This window comes from Stegostoma tigrinum, chromosome 3, assembly GCF_030684315.1.
Source record: "Stegostoma tigrinum isolate sSteTig4 chromosome 3, sSteTig4.hap1, whole genome shotgun sequence".
NCBI lineage: Eukaryota > Metazoa > Chordata > Chondrichthyes > Orectolobiformes > Stegostomatidae > Stegostoma > Stegostoma tigrinum.
The window spans coordinates 87403026-87423011 of record NC_081356.1 but is presented as its reverse complement, the minus strand read 5'-3'; the positions used below and the strand labels follow the sequence as shown (position 1 = coordinate 87423011).

General features: G+C 40.2%; 1 protein-coding gene across 1 annotated transcript in view; it reads left to right on the top strand.

The window, feature by feature from the left end:
- The window catches only part of erap2 (endoplasmic reticulum aminopeptidase 2), a 71454-nt gene that overhangs the window by 32639 nt on the left and 18829 nt on the right, over positions 1 to 19986 (top strand). The window contains exons 8-16 of the mRNA XM_048526895.2: positions 20 to 151; positions 5335 to 5466; positions 8489 to 8557; positions 9339 to 9514; positions 9641 to 9720; positions 11654 to 11837; positions 16760 to 16916; positions 17972 to 18156; positions 19022 to 19183. Coding sequence (XP_048382852.1) covers positions 20 to 151; positions 5335 to 5466; positions 8489 to 8557; positions 9339 to 9514; positions 9641 to 9720; positions 11654 to 11837; positions 16760 to 16916; positions 17972 to 18156; positions 19022 to 19183 — 1277 coding nt within the window. The remainder of the gene's footprint in view (positions 1 to 19; positions 152 to 5334; positions 5467 to 8488; positions 8558 to 9338; positions 9515 to 9640; positions 9721 to 11653; positions 11838 to 16759; positions 16917 to 17971; positions 18157 to 19021; positions 19184 to 19986) is intronic.

Genomic DNA, 19986 nt, shown 5'->3' with positions numbered 1-19986 from the left:
TAATATTTCCTCTTCACAGGATGATTATTTTTTGAACACCTGTTTTGGAGCAATGGGAAGAGATTCAATGAATTCATCTCGTCCCATATCCACACCCGCAGAAAATCCAACTCAGATAAAGGAAATGTTTGATACTGTCTCTTATGATAAGGTATTTGTGGCACTTACTTGGATATGTTGTGTAATGTCACAGACTTTGAAGCAATGTTGGTTTATTGATATGTTTGTTAAGGTAATTAATTATTGTAGAAAATGAAGTTAATGTCCTCACAGACATTGCTGGATAGATGTACACTAAATCCTACACAATATTGTATGAAAAATGTTAATATATAGCCTATATTTATCAAGAGTATCAGATCAATATGTTCCTTCTCACCATTCTAAGATGCACACTTTGGAAAAGAAGGACCAAGTTATCATTTTTGTATTAAAATTTATAAGATGCTTCATTAGGTCACCTTTATCTCACATGCTGAAGTAATAATTGCACTGATGTGCGGCCAAAGCAAATCCTTCACAGCAGAATCACAGTACAACACTGAGTAGGTTAGTTAATTTCAGTGTCCAGAGTACGCAAGGATGAAGTTCAATAGGAAGTTGCATAATTTAACCGACTTGATTTAATGATACAGTATAATGCTTAACTATCTATCATCAGTTATTAGCACCTAAATAAGGCACAATTGTAGTTTGAGTTTTTCGTTAATGATTAAGATTCCCTTAGACTAAAGAATCATTAGTGTTTTTAATCTGGAATCTCTAGTAGATTCCAGTATCAAGATTCTGATAATAAGAGCATAAGCTGTACAACTTCACAATTTCGAATAGATTCTATGCATTGGCTTTCTGTCATTTGCTTTGCCCTGGGATCCTTGGGTGCACGACCGATGACTGTCACAGACTCATTTTATTTTCTCCAGCATTTTCCCAGCTCTCTTCCTAGTGTAGCCAACCTTTCAATTAACAAACAACCAACTTGCAACAAAGAAGAGATTGTAAATGTACTGTTCATAGTGAAGGATAGCCTTCATGTATTACCAGGAAATTCTAATTTGAATATAGCCTGTAAACTTAATTACTAAATCTTAGATGTAATATTGAGCTGTGTTCTGAGACTTAAACTATTAAACTATCAGTTTGGTACATTAAGTTTTCACTGTGGGATGTTCTTCCTTCGTGTTCAATTCAAACTGTCCAGGAAACAAAATTCTGTAGTGCTTGCATTGTATCTGCAGGTTTTAACCTGAGAAGAAAACGTACCTTTACTTTGGAAATAATGCATCTTCTTCCTGACCCTACAAATCAAGTGGTGGAACAGAGAACAAAGCCAAGGGCGGGGTCTCTGGATTTTGGACTACCTTAAAAACACCATGTCCCTCGTCAGTCAGCTGGCAATAATAGTGCTAATATTTTGTATATCCCGTGAAAGCAGACAAGAAGGCAACTTAAGTGATACAAGTGAGACCCTCCGAGGTCTCCAGATTGTAGTCCATGGCTGGACACTCGGAGAGAGGGGGTTTAAAAGAAAACTACCCCTAGCATCATCAAGTGGCATTTACTCACCAATAACATGCTCACCAAAGCATAGTGTCATTCAGCTCCTAACCTTGGTCCAAGGAAAAGAGCTGAACTCCAGTGGCAAGATGAGAGTGACTGCACTTGACATCAAAGAAGCACTTGACTGAAAGTGGCATCCAGGAACCCTAGCAAAACTGGAGTCAGTTTGAATCAGAGGAAATTGCTAAACAAGCTGAAGTCAAACCTAACCCAAAGGGAAGATAATTGTAATTGTTGAAGGTCAGTCATCTCATCTCCATAACACATCTATAAGAGGTCTTCAGCTGTTCATCAATGGCTTTCCAGCATCAGGTCAGAAGTGGGGATATCTGCTGATGATTACACAATATTTAGCACCATTTACAACTCCTCAGATGTTGAAGTAGGCAGTGCCCAAATACAGCAAGGATTGGACAACATTCCCATGATAAATGGAAAGCAACATGTACACCACAAGTGTCAGGCAATGACCATCTCCAGCTAAACAGGATTCCAACTATTACTTATTAGTACCCAATGACATCACCATCACTGAATCCTCCGCTGTTAACATCCTGGGAGCCACTGTAGATCAGAAACCGAATCATACCATTTATATAATGCTGTGGCTACAACAGTAGTTCAAAGTCTGGGAATTCTTCAATGGGTAGCTCAGTTCCAGGTTCCTCAAAGCTGATCCACCTCCTATGCATTCAATTAAGATTGTGATGGGATACTGCCCACTTGCCTGGGTGGGTGAGAGTGCAACTGTGATAACATTTCAAGAAGTTTAATACCTTCTAGGACAAAGTAGACCATTTTCAAATCCATAGATGTACAGTGACTGCAATGTGTACCGTCTACAAGCTGTACTGCAGCAATTTACCAAGGCTCGTTTAATGGCAACTTCCAAACCCTTGACCTCCACCACCTTCAAGGACAAGGAAACAACAGCGTTTGCAAGTTCCTGGCCAAACTCTGCACCATCCTGATTAGAAAGTATATCACATTACTTCACTGTCACTGGTTCAAAATCCTGGAACTCCTTTCCTAACAGCATTGTGGGTTTCCTTAAGGACACTGCAAGGACTGCAGTGATTCAGAATACAGTGCACCTCCTTATCCAGCACAATTTTGATGGACAAGATGCTGGCCCGTCCAGTGACACTGATATTGGATGAACAGCTTTTTTTAAAATATGTAAATAATCCCACTTGCCTTCTTTTAATATTATTGAAAAATACCCTTGTTCTTGCATCCACATTCAGTAATTTCCCATTAGTTTGTTTCTCCACCCAGCTTACCCTTGGATCTTTTTTAAGCACCACTTTTTAAAGATCATGATCTTTTATTTCTCTTTCCCAAAGCTGCGCGCTTCATATGAAAAGTTCATTGTGACCAGATGTAACATTTCAGTACATGCATTTTCATTTCAAGACTCCAACTGACACACTTTAGAATGTTGCTTAATTTCGTGAAATAGTTTTGGCTTGTCCAGTCCAGCTTATGCCACCATGTGTCACAATGCTTCCTAACACAGTTTAATTGAAACATTCTTACTTGCTTAGTTTTACTGTGATGTAGTAAAACTTAAACATGCAGTTTCATTGTCCTTTACAGTGTATTTTTTAAGTATGCAGAGTAAACTTGTACATATCTTTTTTTTACAATTATAGTGATTAGATTTTACAAATCTTCATTTGCTGATATAAGTAAAATGTTATCACCATTATGGATATTGTTGATAGTGCTCCATCCTTTCTTAATTCATTCATCCCTTCAATTCCTGTAAGAATTTATTCACTTTTGTGGAGAGACAGTTTGTGAGGGAACACAGCCTTGTCTAATCCTCCTTTTGATCAGTTTCCAAGAACCAAACTTTTTCCCCTGTGAACTTTACTGCCTAATTCTCGTAAATATTGCAGAAGAATCCTTGTGTTGATGCTGATGTCTTCAGAATTTTCAGAAGTTGATCACATTGGACTTTACCAAATGTTTCAGCATTATCAACAAAACATAGGTCATTTTGCATTTCAAATTGAAATGCAAAATTAAATTCAATGTTAATGACCTTCATGTTTGGTCTTGTAGTGCAGGTAATAATATACTTTAAATAGGCAGAGGTGTGTGTGTGTGTGTGTGTGTGTGTGTGACCATAAGATATGGGAGCAGAAGTAGGCCATTTGGCCCATTGAGTCCACTCCACCTTTCATTCCACCTGGCTATTATGTTTCTCAACCCCATTCTCTTCCCTTCTCCCTGTTACCTTGATTCCCTTACCAATTAAGAACATATCTATCTAAGTCTTAAATGCACTCAATGACTTGGCCTCCGTAATGACTTGCCTCCCGCTGCGGCAATGCGTCCCACGGACTAACCACCTTCTGACTGAAGAAATTCCTCCTCATCCCAGTTCTAAAGAGCCATCCCTTCACTTTGACGCTGTGCTCTTGAGTCCTACCGAGTCTATCCTACTACTGAAAACATCTCCTTCACATCCACTCTATCCAGGCCTCTCAGTATTCTGTAAACTTCAATGACATTTCCCCTCAACCTTCTAAACTTAATTGAATACACACCCAGCATCGTCAACGACACACATACAAATAAAGAGACATTAATTTTGCCTTTTTACCATTTTTCTCCCTTTTAACCTATAATCTGCTGTTGATCGATGTTTCTCTGTCCCTTCCTAAGTGTATCATTATCCAAAATCCACAATGTAATGGTGCTATATCATCTTGCTTTTTAAGCCTACACTTCACCTCTCCCAAACCCTACACCTCTCTTAATTAGACATAAAGCCTATCTACAGCCCTAGTTATTTAGTTCACCAGGACATTAGTTCATCATGGTTCAAGTGAAAAACATCCCACTAGAATAACTCCTTTCTACCCTAGTGCTGGGGCCAGTGCCCAACTAAATGAAAGCCATTCCACACCCACCAATCTTTGAGCTACACAGTTAACCCATTAACTTTATTTATCGTGTGCTAGTTTGGCCATTCTTCAGGTAGTAATCCCAGTATTATTATTTTATATGTTCTGCTTCCTAACTTTGCTCTTAACTGATCAAAATATTCAGAAGAACATCCTTTCTAGCCTAGTGATGACTACTACATTCCTCTCTTCCCTGTCCAAGTTCTTCTCCAACCCCATTGAGGACATCACACCCTTTGGGCCTCCCGCTCAAAGCTGCAGAGAGTAGTATCTATCCACCTAATTATATTGTCCCCCACCATAACTTCACTCCTATTTGCCTCCTCCACCTGAATGGCTTCATGTGGAGGTGCCCATTATCGATTTGTTCATCCTCCCTGCAGTTCCCCCTTTCTTCCACACAGCTTGCAAGAATTTTCTACCTGTAGCCCAATTGGAGAGGCCAAGTCTCTTTAATTATAACCCCCTTAACATTATACCCACTTCACCTCTCCTGCCCCTGATCAACGATCTGTTTTTAATTACTTAGTGTGAGGCATGTGGCCACTCTCTGCAACAAAGTGTCCAGGTAACTTCCGCATTCCTTGATGTGGAAACTGCAACTCAGGTTTCAGCTGGTCAATTCAGATCAGAAATTTCTCAAGCTGCGAACATTGTGTTCACTTTGGATAACATTGTTGTCCAGCAACTTTCACATGTTGCGGAGGCAAATGATTACAGTCACTAATGTGAAAATCAAAAGAATTGCAGATGCTGTAAATTAGAAACAAAAATAGAAATTGCTGGAAAAGCTCTGTGTGTATTTTTATATATATGCATTATACATAACTCACATTTTGTGCCTTTTTAAATGTAGGGAGCTTGTATCTTGCACATGTTGAGAAATTTTCTAACGGAAGAAGTATTTCAAAGAGGCTTAGTTCATTATCTACGAAAATACAGCTACAGAAATGCCAAGAATGAAGACCTGTGGAACAGTATGGCCAATGTAAGAGTTTCTTCTTTTGCCTGAAAGTTAGATTGTGTATTTCAATAAGAATTCAGCACTTGTTTAAAATAAGATCATTCTCAAACATATTAATTGTTTCACTATCTTTAAATTAGTTTCTCTGTTAAATGTGATTATTTCCAATCCTTTTGGAAAAAGCAAAGAATGCACTAATTTGTGGCAACACATCATTCAATTCAGAAATTATAGGATTATATTAAAATTTATCTTAATAGTTTAGCATTAACTCTTTTAAATGGAGCTGTGCTCATCTCATTTCTTTCCTATTTTTCTGCAATGTTTGAATTCTCTTCTTATTAATGTAGCTTTGTTTGGGGTTTTATTCCAGATGTTTTCTGAGGCTCAAAAGAGTGATTTTTTTTATCCATTCACAGGATGAGGGCATCACTGGCTAAGCCAACATTTATTGCCCATCCCTAATTGTTAAGAGTCAACCACATTACTGTGGATCTGGAGTCATGTGTAGGCTAGATCAGGTAAAGATTGCAGATTTCGTTCTCTGAAGAGTATTAATGAACCAGATGGGTTTTTCCCCAATAATAAACAATGGTTTCATGATCACTACTGGACTTTTACTTCCAGTTTTTTTTATTTAATTGACTCAAATTCCACCATCTGCTATGGCAGGGCTGGAACTCAGGTCCCCAGAACATTGCCTGGGTCTCTAGGTTAATAGTCCACTGATAACACCACTAGGCCATCACCTCACCTTGATTATTATTTTCCTTTCAAACTGAAGGCATCTCTTAGAAGCCGGATATTCAGGTTATTTTAATGAGTTCAGAAATTGAATGAAACAAAGCCCTCATTATTGCATCTTGGTTATTGGTATTTCATGCACCATCATGTGATCGTCCCTGACTTTGGAAGAGAGTAAGATAAACCCACCACACTAAACATTGTTGCAGGTAGGAACATGTAAACAGATTTATTGAACAAAAATGTGTGTTACATATAATGCGTACATATACACACAGACAGACACACACACACAGACACACACACGCAGACACACACAGACACACACACACACACACACACACACACACACACACACACACACACACACACACACAGAGCTTTTCCAGCAATTTTTGTTTTTGTTTCTAATTTACAGCATCCACAATTCTTTTGGCTTTGACATTAGAACATAGAAAAGTACAGCACAGTACAGGCCCTTCAGCCCACAATGTTGTGCCGTGGAATAATCCTAATCCAAAAATAAAATAACCTAACCTACATTCCCCTCAATTCACTGCTGTCCATGTGCATGTCCAGCAGTCGCTTAAATGCCACTAATGACTCCGCTTCCACAACTACCACTGATAAACTATTCCATGCGCTCACAACTCTCTGGGTGAAGAACCTCCCTCTGAAGTCTCCTCTATACCTTCCTCCTAACACCTTAAAACTATGACTCCTCGTGGCAGTCAATCCTGCCCTGGGGAAAAGTCTCTGGCTATCGACTCTATCCATGCCTCTCATTACCTTGTACACCTCGATCAGGTCACCTCTCTTCCTCCTTCTCTCCAGAGAGAAAAGTCCGAGCTCAGTCAACCTCTCCTCGTAAGACAAGCCCTCCAGTCCAGGCAGCATCCTGGTAAACCTCCTTTGCACCTTCTCCAAAGCCTCCACATCTTTCCTATAATAGGGCGACCAGAACTGGACACAATATTCCAAGTGTGGTCTCACCAGGGTTTTGTAGAGCTGTAGCATAACCTCACGGCTCTTAAACTTGATCCCCCTGTTAATGAAAGCCAAAACACCATATGCTTTCTTAACAACCTTATCCACCTGGGTGGCAACTTTGAGGGAGCTATGCACTTGAATACCAAGATCCCGCTGTTCCTCCACACTGCCGAGAATCCTGCCTTCAATCCTATATTCAGCATTTAAGTTCGACCTTCCAAAATGCATCACTTCGCATTTATCCAGGTTGAACTCCATCTGCCATTTCTCAGCCCAGCTCTGCATTCTGTTAATGTCTCGCTGAAGCCTGCAATAGCCCTCGATACTATCAACGGCACCTCCAACCTTTGTGTCATCAGCAAACATACTAACCCACCCCTCAACCTCCTCATTCGAGTCATTTATAAAAACTACAAAGGGCAGAGGCCCAAGAACAGAGCCCTGCGGGACACCACTCAGCACTGACCTCCAGGCAGCATACTTACCATCTACAACCACTCTCTGCCTCCTGTCAGCCAACCAATTCTGAATCCAGACAGCCAAATCACCCTGTATCCCATACCTCCTGACTTTATGAATGAGCCTGCCGTGGGGAACCTTATCAAATGCCTTGCTGAAGTCCATGTGCACCACATCCACTGCTCGACCCTCGTCAACCTGTCTCGTGACTTCCTCAAAGAACGGAATAAGATTTGTAAGGCATGACCTGCCCCTCACAAAGCCATGCTGACTCCCTTTAATCACGCTATGCTTGTCCAAATAGTCATAAATCCTATCCCTCAGAATTCTCTCCAAAACCTTGCTGACCACAGACGTAAGACTTAGTGATGGTAATCCTTTGCCTCTGCAACATGTGGAAGCTGCTAGACAACAATGTTATCCAGAGTGAACACAATGTTTGCTACTTTTGAAACATTGCAGATTTACAGTAATCTAGTAATCTGCTGTAAGTAGAGGTGTTTAATTTGAAGTCAGAGAAAATCTTGTAGGATTTGTGATGCAACTAGTAAACCAAACAGAGCTGATGAAAATTTCTGTTGAATTAAAATACTCAATTGGAGCAAGGCAGGTTGAGAAATACTTTCTAAATTTGCTTAAGGTCACAAACAAGGTATGCCAGATATGCTAAAATTTAATAAGCAGTTGTAAAATAATACTGAAAAAAGGAAAACATTTGCAAAACAATTTCAGGAACTGTAATAGAAACTTTTGATTTTCAGCCTGGAAATGAAGCATCTGCTTCATGATCTTTGGGGTTTATATAAGTTTGTGAAGGTAATGCAAAAACAATTTTGTTTTGATATTCCAACAGACTTGCACTGAGGAAGACTTTACCTCTGGCGGAGTCTGCTACAGTGCCTCACAAGCTGCTAAAAATGCTGTAAGATGTGGTTTGTTTTATCTTTGTTAAACCTTATATAAATCTGGTCACCTCTGACTACAAGCAACTTGCAATATCTTACATGTACCATGGTAGCTACATAATTACAATCTGTGGGACCTCACAACTATTTTGAATTCTTGTATTCAGGTTTGATGCTGGAAATTCATTTAAATAATATTGGGAAATTAGAAAAAAGAAGGCATGATGCATAAGGACAGGAATTTACGAGAGTAATAACTTAAGGAAAGGATGTATTGAGGTCCAAAATTATTTAAATTTGAAGTTCCTGAAATTTTGATATTTTATTTTCTGCCTTCTTGGTTGTCTATGATAGGAATTATCAGCCTTCACTCAAATTCCTGCATTTGTTGAATCTGTTGCTACTTTGGAATTCATTATTTAATTTTTATAATATTTGTTCAGACATATTCAGACACATATATGGGGCCGGTGGGATGGGACCGGATCTTCTGGTCCAGAAACAGGGACACCACCGTAAGAGCGCTCGGCAAAGAAGTAGTCCAACCAGTCACTAAGGGTGTAACACAAGTGAATAGTTACTCAATTAATGGAATGCAACTACACCTTAATTTATGCAATATGCCCTATCTAAGCACTGACATCTAAGTAACCTACAATTCAAGAGCACAACCATTAGGTCAAAAGTAAATGTTGACTGCTTATGCATTGTTTGTATTTGTCTTAACTTTTTTAAAAGAAAAGTAGAGAGAAACAAAACATAGCTTCTTAAGCTTTCCTATGCCTTTCAATTCCTCAGTATCTCTATGCAGGGGAACATTTAGATATCAAGGCAATTATGAACACGTGGACACTTCAGCAAGGAATACCAGTGATAATTGTCGATCATAATGGGAGTTCAGTCAGGCTACAACAAGAGCGTTTTCTTAAGGGAGTGCTCCCAGAAGACCCCACCTGGGATTCACTGCAGTCTGGGTATTTATGTCTCAGTTGTGTTCTTTTTAGTTTTCCTCTTTTGTTTTGATGAAATATTTTACACATCATCATGGATGCTTTCTGCAACATTTTGAAAATCAAAAACACTTTTCATGATTTTTGCAGCTACCTGTGGCATGTCCCACTAACGTACATAACAAGCAGTTCAAAAACTATTGGTAGACACCTGTTGAAAACAAAAACAGGTACGTATGCTGAAAATTGTTGCTTTTCAATAAATAGTACAATCTGAGGAATATCCAAATAAAACTTTAATTAAAGCAAAGATTTTTATGGAATTTATCTTAATGTGAATTTGATTTCACATCACCTTGTGTAGTATTTAATATATCTCTAACTGTGTTCTTAAGTTTTACTGTACAATGCCCATAGCAATATGTACATGTAACATCATGTAAGATTATAATTATATGATAGCTAAATCTACCCCTTAATATTTGAAAACAAAATAGCGCTTATTCCCACTGAAATATCTCATTCTCAGATAGTTGTAGATTTGGCAATTGTTTTAGTTGACTGCTATCTTACTGACATCTTAGAGTCATAAGGATGTGCAGCATAGAAACAGACCCTTCAGTCCAACTTGTCCATGCTGACCAGATATGCTAAATTAGTTTCATTTGCCAGCATTTAGCCCATATCTCTCTCAACTCATGCTTTCAATATACCCATCCAGATGCCTTCAAATGTTGTAATTGTACCAGACTCCACCACTTCCTCTGGCAGCTCATTCCATATACACACCACCCTCTGCATGAGAAAGTTGTCCTTTAGGTCCCTGTTAAACCTTTCCCCACTCACCCTAAACCTTTGCCCTCTAGTTTTGGTCTCGCCCACACCAGGAAAAGATCGTGGCTATTCCCCATTTCCATGCCCCTCATGATTTTATAAACTCCTTTGAGGTCACTCCTCAGCTTCCAACGCCTCAGAAAAAAGAGCCTCACCTTATAGCTCAGACCCTCCGACCCTGGCAACACCATTGTAAATCTTTTAAACCCTTTAAAGTTTCACAACATCCTTCCTGTAGCAGGGAGACCAGAATTGAACACAGTATTCCAAAAGTGGCCTAACCAATGGCCTGTACAACTGCAACATGACCTCCCCACTCCTATACTCAATGCACTGGCCAATTAAGGCAAGCATGTCAAACACCACCCTCATCTCCCCATCCACCTGCGACTCCGCTTTCAAGGAACAATGAACCTGCACTCGAACTTAAGGAGTTGTAAGTTTAAGTTATTATTTTAAGAACCTAACTTGGACTGTCACTTCTGCAATGAAATCAGGAGTTGTTGCCTACTTTGGAAATGTTGAAGTGAATAAGCATCCCATGGCTCTTCCACAGACAGTAAATAAAATGGATTAACTGGTCACTAAATAATTGTTGTTGCTTGGGTTTTGCTATGATTAAATTGGCTGTGATGTTTATTCTCATAACCAATCGATTGCTTCTAAAGAACAGGAAAATTCCAAGGCACCATACTAATGTTGCAAATGCAGAGTTAGTTGAGTGTGGATATGTGAACTTTTTCATGTTCATGTTGATGTGTGAATGCTCCAAGTGTAATTCAGAGCTGCTGTTGTTAATCGGAACAAATATTTAAGAACTGTTTCACTTTAGAATTTTGTCAAGATAATAAAAAAAATTATTTTGCAATGCTCTTGCAGTGCAGTGGTAGTGTCCCTGCCTCTAAGCTGGGAATCCATGCTTCAAGTTCCACATTTCCAGAGATGTGTAATAACTGATTCTCCTTAGGGATTTGTAGAAAAAGAATAGTGGTCTGTGTTGATGCCAGGCTGAGGAGAGCAAATAAACATTAGCTAGCTCTTGCCTCCTCCTTTATCTGATGAATATTTGCCTAATTAACACATTATGGCATAGCATGTTTATTTCTCATTTGCCGTTCTGACAGTATGTGATTCCCTGCATCTACCATTCCTGGCGAGGGGTGGTGGTGTAAGGATACAGTCTGATACAGACATTTTTTTTGCTGCATGTACATGATGGGCCAACTGCTTTCTGTCCTGTATTCTTCCAATATTTCTGTGTTTAATCTGTTAGCTGTGAGAATTTATTTTTACTAATTAGCTTCTTTAACTTCATTTTACCTCAATCAGATCATATTGTACTCAATGGAGAGGCTCAGTGGGTTAAGTTTAATGTGGACATGAATGGATATTACATTGTACATTATAAGCATGCTGGATGGGATTCTTTGATTAATCTGCTGTGGCAGAACCACACATTACTGAGCCAGAAGGACCGAGCAAACCTGATTCATAATGCTTTCCAACTTGTCAGGTAGTGTGGAAAGTCACTATTACTGTATTTAACTATTATGTTACAATGATGAAATGAGTGTACTAAAATATGTCACTGGAATTGTGCTTAGTACAAGATCATCCATGTTACAGAGAGCAACAATGTCACATGGCATCCCACCTCACCCAGTCCTGACTCCACAGCAGTGTTAGTGCTGCTTGCTAATCTATTTTAAATTCATCCTTGTGAGCATAGAACTGCAACATTTAGAAGAACTAACCTGTTTGAATCTCACCCTGTTTCCCTATGTTCTACTGTAGAAACACAGGCAGCTATCCATTGGTGGGCTGCTTCCATCCCACTCATTACCTCTGAGCTCCTGACTATTGTCTCCTTTCACAACTATCATTCATTTCCTTTAGTACTTTAATTGGTGATAGGCTTGGTTATTCTTTCTTGCATCGGCGCGTGCATCACTGGCAAGGCCGGCATTTGTCGCTCACTCCTAGTTACCCTTGAACTGGGTGGCTAGCTATACATTTAAGAGGGATAGTCAAAATGGATCTGGGGTCACATGAAGCCCAGACCAGGTGAAGACAGCACACCTTAATGGACATTAATAAACTGGATGGGTTCTTGTGATGAGTAACAACAGTTACACGGTGTCGATTAGATTAGCTTTTGTTCCCAGATTGTATTAAATTCAAACTTCAAAATTTTGTCATTATGAGATTTGAAACTAAGTGTCCCAGAACATTAGCCTAAGGTTCTCGTCACCAGTATAGTGACAATGCCACTGCCTCTCTTCAATTTGATTGGGTAGCGCAAACCAGCTAAAGCACTTACTTTAACTGTATCATGGACCAATCATGTGTTGAGCAGGGCTCACATTGGCTTAATTTTTTTCAAAACATATTTGCCGTCAGTTGCCTTTCTCTTATCCTCTGACTTTAATTGTCTTATTGGTTTTAATATTCATCCACTTCCTCTTGAGCTCCCATCTCAGTCTGAAATTTTCACATGCTATTTCTTCATGGCCCACTTTAACCTTTAGTTCTCCAGCAATCAGGCATTACCCTGTCACGTTTTGCCTTACTTCAGCTTTCTCTTCCTTGTTCTTACTTCAAAGATTCATTCTAACACCCCACCACTTCCCCCCCCCCCCACCGCCCAGCCTCTAACTTTTCTCTTAATAGATACTTTTGATTAACCATTGGCAACCAGTAAGAGCTGCACCTTAACTTATTCTGTCAGTGTGAGCCGTAAATGACAGAACAAGTGCATTTTGTATGGGTAAAAGTTGATTTATTGGAGGGACATCACTTACTCTCAGGAATTAAACCAGGAAATTGTTATTCACAAAAACTAACAAGCAAACAGAATAACTTGTTCGAAATAACTTATTGATCAAAGTCCCCAGATTAGGTTGTCTAACTTTGGTGGTGATCAGAGACAGGGGCATGTGACTGCTGGTGAAGTAATGGTGGCTCAGTGGTTAGCACTGCTGCCTCCTAGCACCAGGGACCCGGGTTCGTTTCTGCCCTCTGGCAACTGTCTGTGTGGAGTGTGCACATTCTCCCCATGTCTGCATGTGTTTCCTTCAGGTACTCTGGTTTCCTCCCACAGCCCGAAGATGTGCAGTTTAGGTGGGATAACAAGGTGTAGAGCTGGATGAACACAGCAGGCCAAGCAGCATCAGAGAAGCAAGAAGCCTGACTTCTTCAGAAATGGGGGAGGTGAAGGGGATTCTGAAATAAACAGGGACAGAGGGGGACGCGGATAGAAGATGGACAGAGGAGAAAATAGGTGGAGAGGAGACAGACAGATCAAAGAGGGGGGATTGGAGCCAGTAACGGTGAGTGTAGGTGGGGAGGTAGGGAGGAGGTAGGTCAGTCCAGGGAGGATGGACAGGTCAAGGGGTGGGGGGGGGGGGGAGAAGAGGTTAGTAGGTAGGAGATGGGGATGAGGCTTGAGGTGGGAGAAGGGGATACGTGGGAGGAAGGACAGGTTAGGGAGGCAGGGACAAGCTGGGCTGGTTTTGGGATGTGGAAGGGGGAGGGGACATTTTGAAGCTTGTGAAGTCCACATTAATACCATTGAGCTGCAGCGTTCTCAAGCAGAATATGAAGTGCTGTTCCTGCAACCTTTGGGTGGCATCATTGTGGCACTGCAAGATGCCCAGGATGGATATGTCGCCTGAGGAATGGGAGGGGGAGTTGAAATGGTTCGCGACTGGGAGGTGCTGTTGTTTAGTGCGAACCTTGCGTAGATGTTCTGCAAAGCAGTCCCCAAGCCTCCACTTGGTTACTCCGATGTAGAGGAGGCCACAACGGGAACAGCGGATGAGGGTTAGGTGGATTGGCCATGCTAAATTACCCATAGTGTTCAGGGATGAGCAGTTTAGGTGGTTTATAGGGGGATGGGTCTGGGTGGGGTGATCCAAGGGTCTGTGTGGACTTGTTGGGCTGAAGGGCCTGTTTCCACACTGTAGAGATTCTATGATCTTTCTATGATCCAGGTATGGAAACCCAAGGGGCAGCCTTTGAGGAGCTTACATCTTCTGATCTGAGATTGTTTCTTGCAGTTGTACTTGTCCCTTCCATACTGACACAGCTACCACAGCTTTCCTTTCTGCCTGTCTTTCGGAAAAGCCATTGACCTCTGAATATTTATGTCCCAGCTTTGATCTCCTTATCACTTTGTATTATCATTGAGTCTTCCAGGATACAGAGAGGCCCTTCAGCCCGCCATGTCTGTGCCAACCAACAAACACCAAACTACTCTAGTCCCATTTACCCGCACTTAGTCCATAGCCGGTTTTACACTGGCATTTTAAATGCTCACCCAGATGCTTCTTAAATGTTGTAAAAGTACCTGCCTCCATCATCCTCTCAGGTAGCACATTCCATATTTCTGGATGAAGAAAATATTTCTCAGATCTCCTCTGAACCACTTGTCCCATTAAACTTATGGCCTCTGGTTGCAGACATGCCTGCCCTGGGGAAGAGATTTTTGTGATCCAATCTGAATATGCCCCTCAATTTTGTATACCTCATTCAGATCATCCCCTCAGCCTCCTCTGCTCCAAGAAAAACAAACTCAGTTTATCCAGTCTGTTCTTCTAACTGAGAATTCATCCTAGGTGAGTCTCCTCTGCATCCTCTCCAGTGCGATCACACCCTTCCAATAGTGTAGTGACCAGAATTGCACACATTATTCCATGTGTGGCCTAACAATATTTTATGAACTTGTATAATGAATTTCTTGCTTCTATGTTCTGGGAATATATGACCCAGACAGTAAAGGCAACCATCTCGTATGCCTTCTTCACCATTCCCTTTACCTGTGTTGACACCTTCAGGGATTTATAGTCTTCTTCCTCAGTATTCCGAAAGGACCTACCATTTATTATGTAAATTATTCCTTTATCAGAGCTCGCAAAATGTATCACCTCAAATTTATCAGGATTAAATTCCATTGGCCATTGCTCTGCCCAGTTTACCAGCTGATCAATATCGGACTATAACCTGATATCATCCTCCTTACGACCAACTCCACCTACTTTCATTTTATCTGCAGACCTACAAATTATGTCATCATATTTCACATCCAAATTGTAAAAATATATAACAAAGAGCAAGGGTCCCAGCATCAAACCCTGCCATACGCTGCTGGTCACATGCTTCCAATTACAAAACAGCCCTCCACCATCACTCTTTGCCTCCTATTTGGAAGCCAATCTTGAATTCAACTTGCCGACTTGCCTTGGATTCCATGGGCTCTTACCTTTTTGAACCCACCTTCTATGCAGGATCTTGTCAAAGGCGTTACTGGAGTTCATGTAAGCCACATCAAGTGCTGTACCCTCATTAATACATTTAGTCACTTTTTCCAAAATCTCAGTTATAATTAATCTGTGCTGACTATCCCTGATCAGTCCCTGCCTTTCCAACAAGAGTGATTCAATGGTATTACCATTACTGGACCTCTACTAACAACATATAGTGGGCTACCAATGAAAGAGTTGAAATAGACTAGCAATATAAATACTGTGCCAACAAAAGAAGGCCAGACGTTCAGAATTTTGCAGACTGTAACTTGTTTCCAAGCACCGTACTATCTGTCCGCTATCTACAAGACACAAGTTGTGAATGTGATGGAATGCTGTCCACTTGTTTGCATGAAAACAGCTCCAACAATACTTGAGGCTTGATTTCGTCCTGGAAAAAGCAGGCCATTTGATTCTCACCCCACCCAGCATTTACTCCCTTCATCACTGATGCACTTTAGCAGCAGTGTGTATCATCTAGCGGATGCACGACAGAAATTCACCAAGGCTAATTTGACAGAACCTTTCTAACATGTAATCTCTACAATCTAAAAAGACTACCAAGAGAAGCATGGGAATATCACTGCCTTTTAAGTTCACCTCCAAGTCTGATACTGTGCTGAGTTGGAACTATATCAACATTGCTTTACTGTCACTTGATCAAAATCTTGCAATATCCTTCCTAACAAGACCTTGGGTGTCCCTACACTCAAGGACTGCCTTGGTTTAAGAAGGAAGCTCACTACTTACCTTCTGCAAGGCAGTTAGGGATGGGCAATAAATGCTAGTCTAGACAGTGATAACAAAGTGTAGAGTTGGATGAACATAGCAGGCCTAGCAGCATCAGAGGAGCAGGAAGGTTGATGTTATGGGCCCAGACCCATTTTCTGAAGAAAGGTCTAGGCCCGAAACGTCAGCCTTCCTGCTCCTCTGATGCTGCTTGGCCTGCTGTGTTCATCCAGCTCTACACCTTGTTATCTCAGATTCTCCAGCATCTGCAGTGCATCAGCATCTGCACTAGTCTAGACAGTGATGCCTAACCTATGAACAAGAAAATTAGTTTGAATGGGAATAAAATGGAACCTTTTGATTTTTCTGGAATAGTTTAACAAATGAACATTGCTGCATTTAGCGCAGGAAAGTTGTCACTTGATCGAGCACTTGACTTGACCCGTTACCTCAGGCATGAGGACAAGTTCATTCCAGTGTTGCAGGGTCTGGGTTACCTTGAGGTGTATTACAAAATGGTTCTGAACAGAAAAATCTCCGATGTTGCAGCAAATCTAAAGGTAAGATTCTTATGTGTTCCTTGACCAATGTTTATTCACAGAGATAAAAATGATAATGATGAAAATATTACCATGATTCATCTGGAAATTGAATGATACAAATTAGAACAGTTAATATTAATGTTAATGTGTTTAGAGAATGCACTTAAATATATTTTCAAAAGAGAATAGCATTGACCAGGAGACTTAGAAAAGATATGAACTTTCCCAGTTTGTTAACTTAAAAGATCTAGAACTATTGGTCATGTATGATCCCACTGGTTAGTTGAATTTCATGTGAGTATACTGCTCATGTCATGGAGCAGCTTGAATCAAATTTGACCATTCCAGGTTTTCAATAGCAAGCATGTATGTGTGACCATTTTATGAAACCCTTTGAATGTTTGGAAATATTTGCAGCAATCTAGTTCTGTATGTGTACAGATTCACTTTTTTTCCTATTTTCCCAAAGCTCTCCTGTACCTGCATGTACCAGCCAAATTAAAGTCCTTAAAGAACTGAGACACTTGCCTTATGGGTTTTTATCACCTATTCTCTAAAGCATATAAACTCATGCTTTGTAATGCTTCCATGTGTAGCAATAAATCTGTTCCCTTGCTCTCCCCAAATCGTCAGTCATCATATTAAGGGAGTAGCAACAGACCATTCTGTAATGGAGACCATCATACCGTCGCCCAGTTCTGTCCAATTTCAGCTTGCAACAGAGTAGCTAGAGCACAAACTAGAGAGGAAACCCTGTTTGTTTTTCCAGTCCCAATGCAGGGGAACTGAGCTGGTTGTTATGTGAATGTTGATCATAGACTTTGTTGCGACATTGTTTACCATAGACTAATGACAGAACATGCAACTAATATGACCCTTATCTCCGAGCAACACATCAGATTTCCAATTATCTAGTGAAGTATAGGGGATCTCTGTACTCAGTCTTCTGTAAATATACCTGATACATTTTATGGATTTATTAATATTTTCAGTAGACATGCTAATTTTATGACATTTGCTACTGACTGTCTCTCATGTAAGAGTCTAACTGTGTGCTGCTACTTACCTTTCAGGGATATATCCTGCAGTTTTTCAAACACCTTATCGATAAGCAATCATGGAGTGATGATGGCACAGTGTCAGAGCGATTATTACGGTCAAATCTCCTGGAACTCGTTTGTGAACTCGAATATCTTGCTTGTGTTCAGAAAGCATCTGATTATTTTAATCAGTGGAGGAAATCCAATGGAACCATGAAGTTAGTCACTATTAAAGTAGTTTCCTATTTGTTTCTTGTGACGCTGAAAAAGTAAAAAAGTAAAATTGCTTTTGCTTGGCACCTTTATTTTGTCTTTTTGAGAAGTTCTGAAATCCTTCACAGGAAAATATTTGAAGTGTTAGTGGTGGTTATTGAGGAATAAGGGATCATTGACAGCAAGTCAGGGAAGAAAAGCAGGTAGATAGGTAATAATGGGGACAATGTGTGGGTGAAACTGGGTTGGCTGAACTGAAAGTAACTCATTATGACAAGACCCTAAGATTTGAAAATGAGTAAAATACATAGAGGAGGTGTTCAGGCTCGAAAGTTATTCAGCTTGATATTGAATCCTGATGGCTGTAATATCCTCAAGGAGAAAATTAAATGCTGTTCTTTCAGCTTGCACTGAGACTTCCTGGAGCACTGCAGCATGCCCAAGACAAAACTTACTTGTTACTATTTAAAAGCATTAACATGCTACAGAATAAATTTCAAACACTCTCATTTTATGGCCTCCACAAGTTTATGTTCAAACAAGGTCAGAGACTGAACTTGAGAGATTTCTGCTTCTACTACCTATCCATATGCCCTGAGAATTGTTGCACAAAGGGACTGTTACAGGAAATAGTTTCCATTCAGTCACCATCTACCCTATGCAAATTTACTTTGAATTATGTATAACGGTCATAGGATTGAACAATTTCAAATCCTCCTGGTGAAGAATAAATTGATAAAAATGATCAAATGTCACAAAGCCAGTTTTAAAAATATGCCTTTAGCTGTTGCTTATGAATGGGTATTCTGCGGGGAAGTTTGACAAATAAACACACACTATTTTACTGACCACATGTTGTTAATTTTGCAGCTTACCAACAGATGTCCTGGAGGTTGTGTACTCTGTGGGTGCCCAGAGCAGTGATGGATGGGACTACCTTCTAAAGAAATACACCCAGTCAGTGTCAGGTGCTGAAAAGAATAAGATTGTGTCTGCTTTGACAAGTAGCAGAGATCCAGAAAAACTGGAACGGTATGAACTATACTAATTTATCATCAGATCTCTTATGGTATCCTACACTGTGAATCAGAAGTCCTGTAGCAGAGCGGAAATGCTGGGCTTTGTATGTGGTTCCAAGTGTATACATAGGATTTGAAGTGAGTTACAGCAGTACTTTGAGAAGATGGAGTAAATGGTTCTACATAGTGTTTACAGTACAGAAACAGGCATTTCAGACCAGCAGGTCAGTGTTTATGTTTCAGATTAATCTCCTTCCACATTTCTTCATCTGTATTCTTTTATTTTTTGACTCTCCCTATGTTTATGCAACTTTCTCTTAAATACATCTATGCCAGCTACCTAGGTTATTCCTTATAGTAGTGAGTTCCACGTTACAATTGTTCTGGTAAAGATGTTTCTTCCGGATTTATTAATAACTACCTTATGTTTATGATTTCTAGTACTGATCTTCCCTGGTGTCTATGTTTAGCTCAGCAAGCCTCTCAATATTTAAAGATCTCCAGAGAAAAGGCCCCCAGCCTATTTGAATGTTCTGGATAAAGAAAACCTCTAGGTCTGGTATCACTCATCTTTTAATTTGCTTGAAAACCATGATTTTATCCTTAGAGGGTGATAAATAAGTTACGAGAAGAGGAAGTTAGTACTCCCCTTGAATTGGATGGGAATTCACACCACTTTGCCTGTGGGTTCCTATGATGATCTGCCTTTGGGGGAATAAAACTTTGGGCTCTGATAGCTTCCTGGACTGCTACAGGGAGGTTGTCATTTTTTAAGGTGTGACCTCTGTATGCAGGGGGGGGACTGCTCCGCCAATG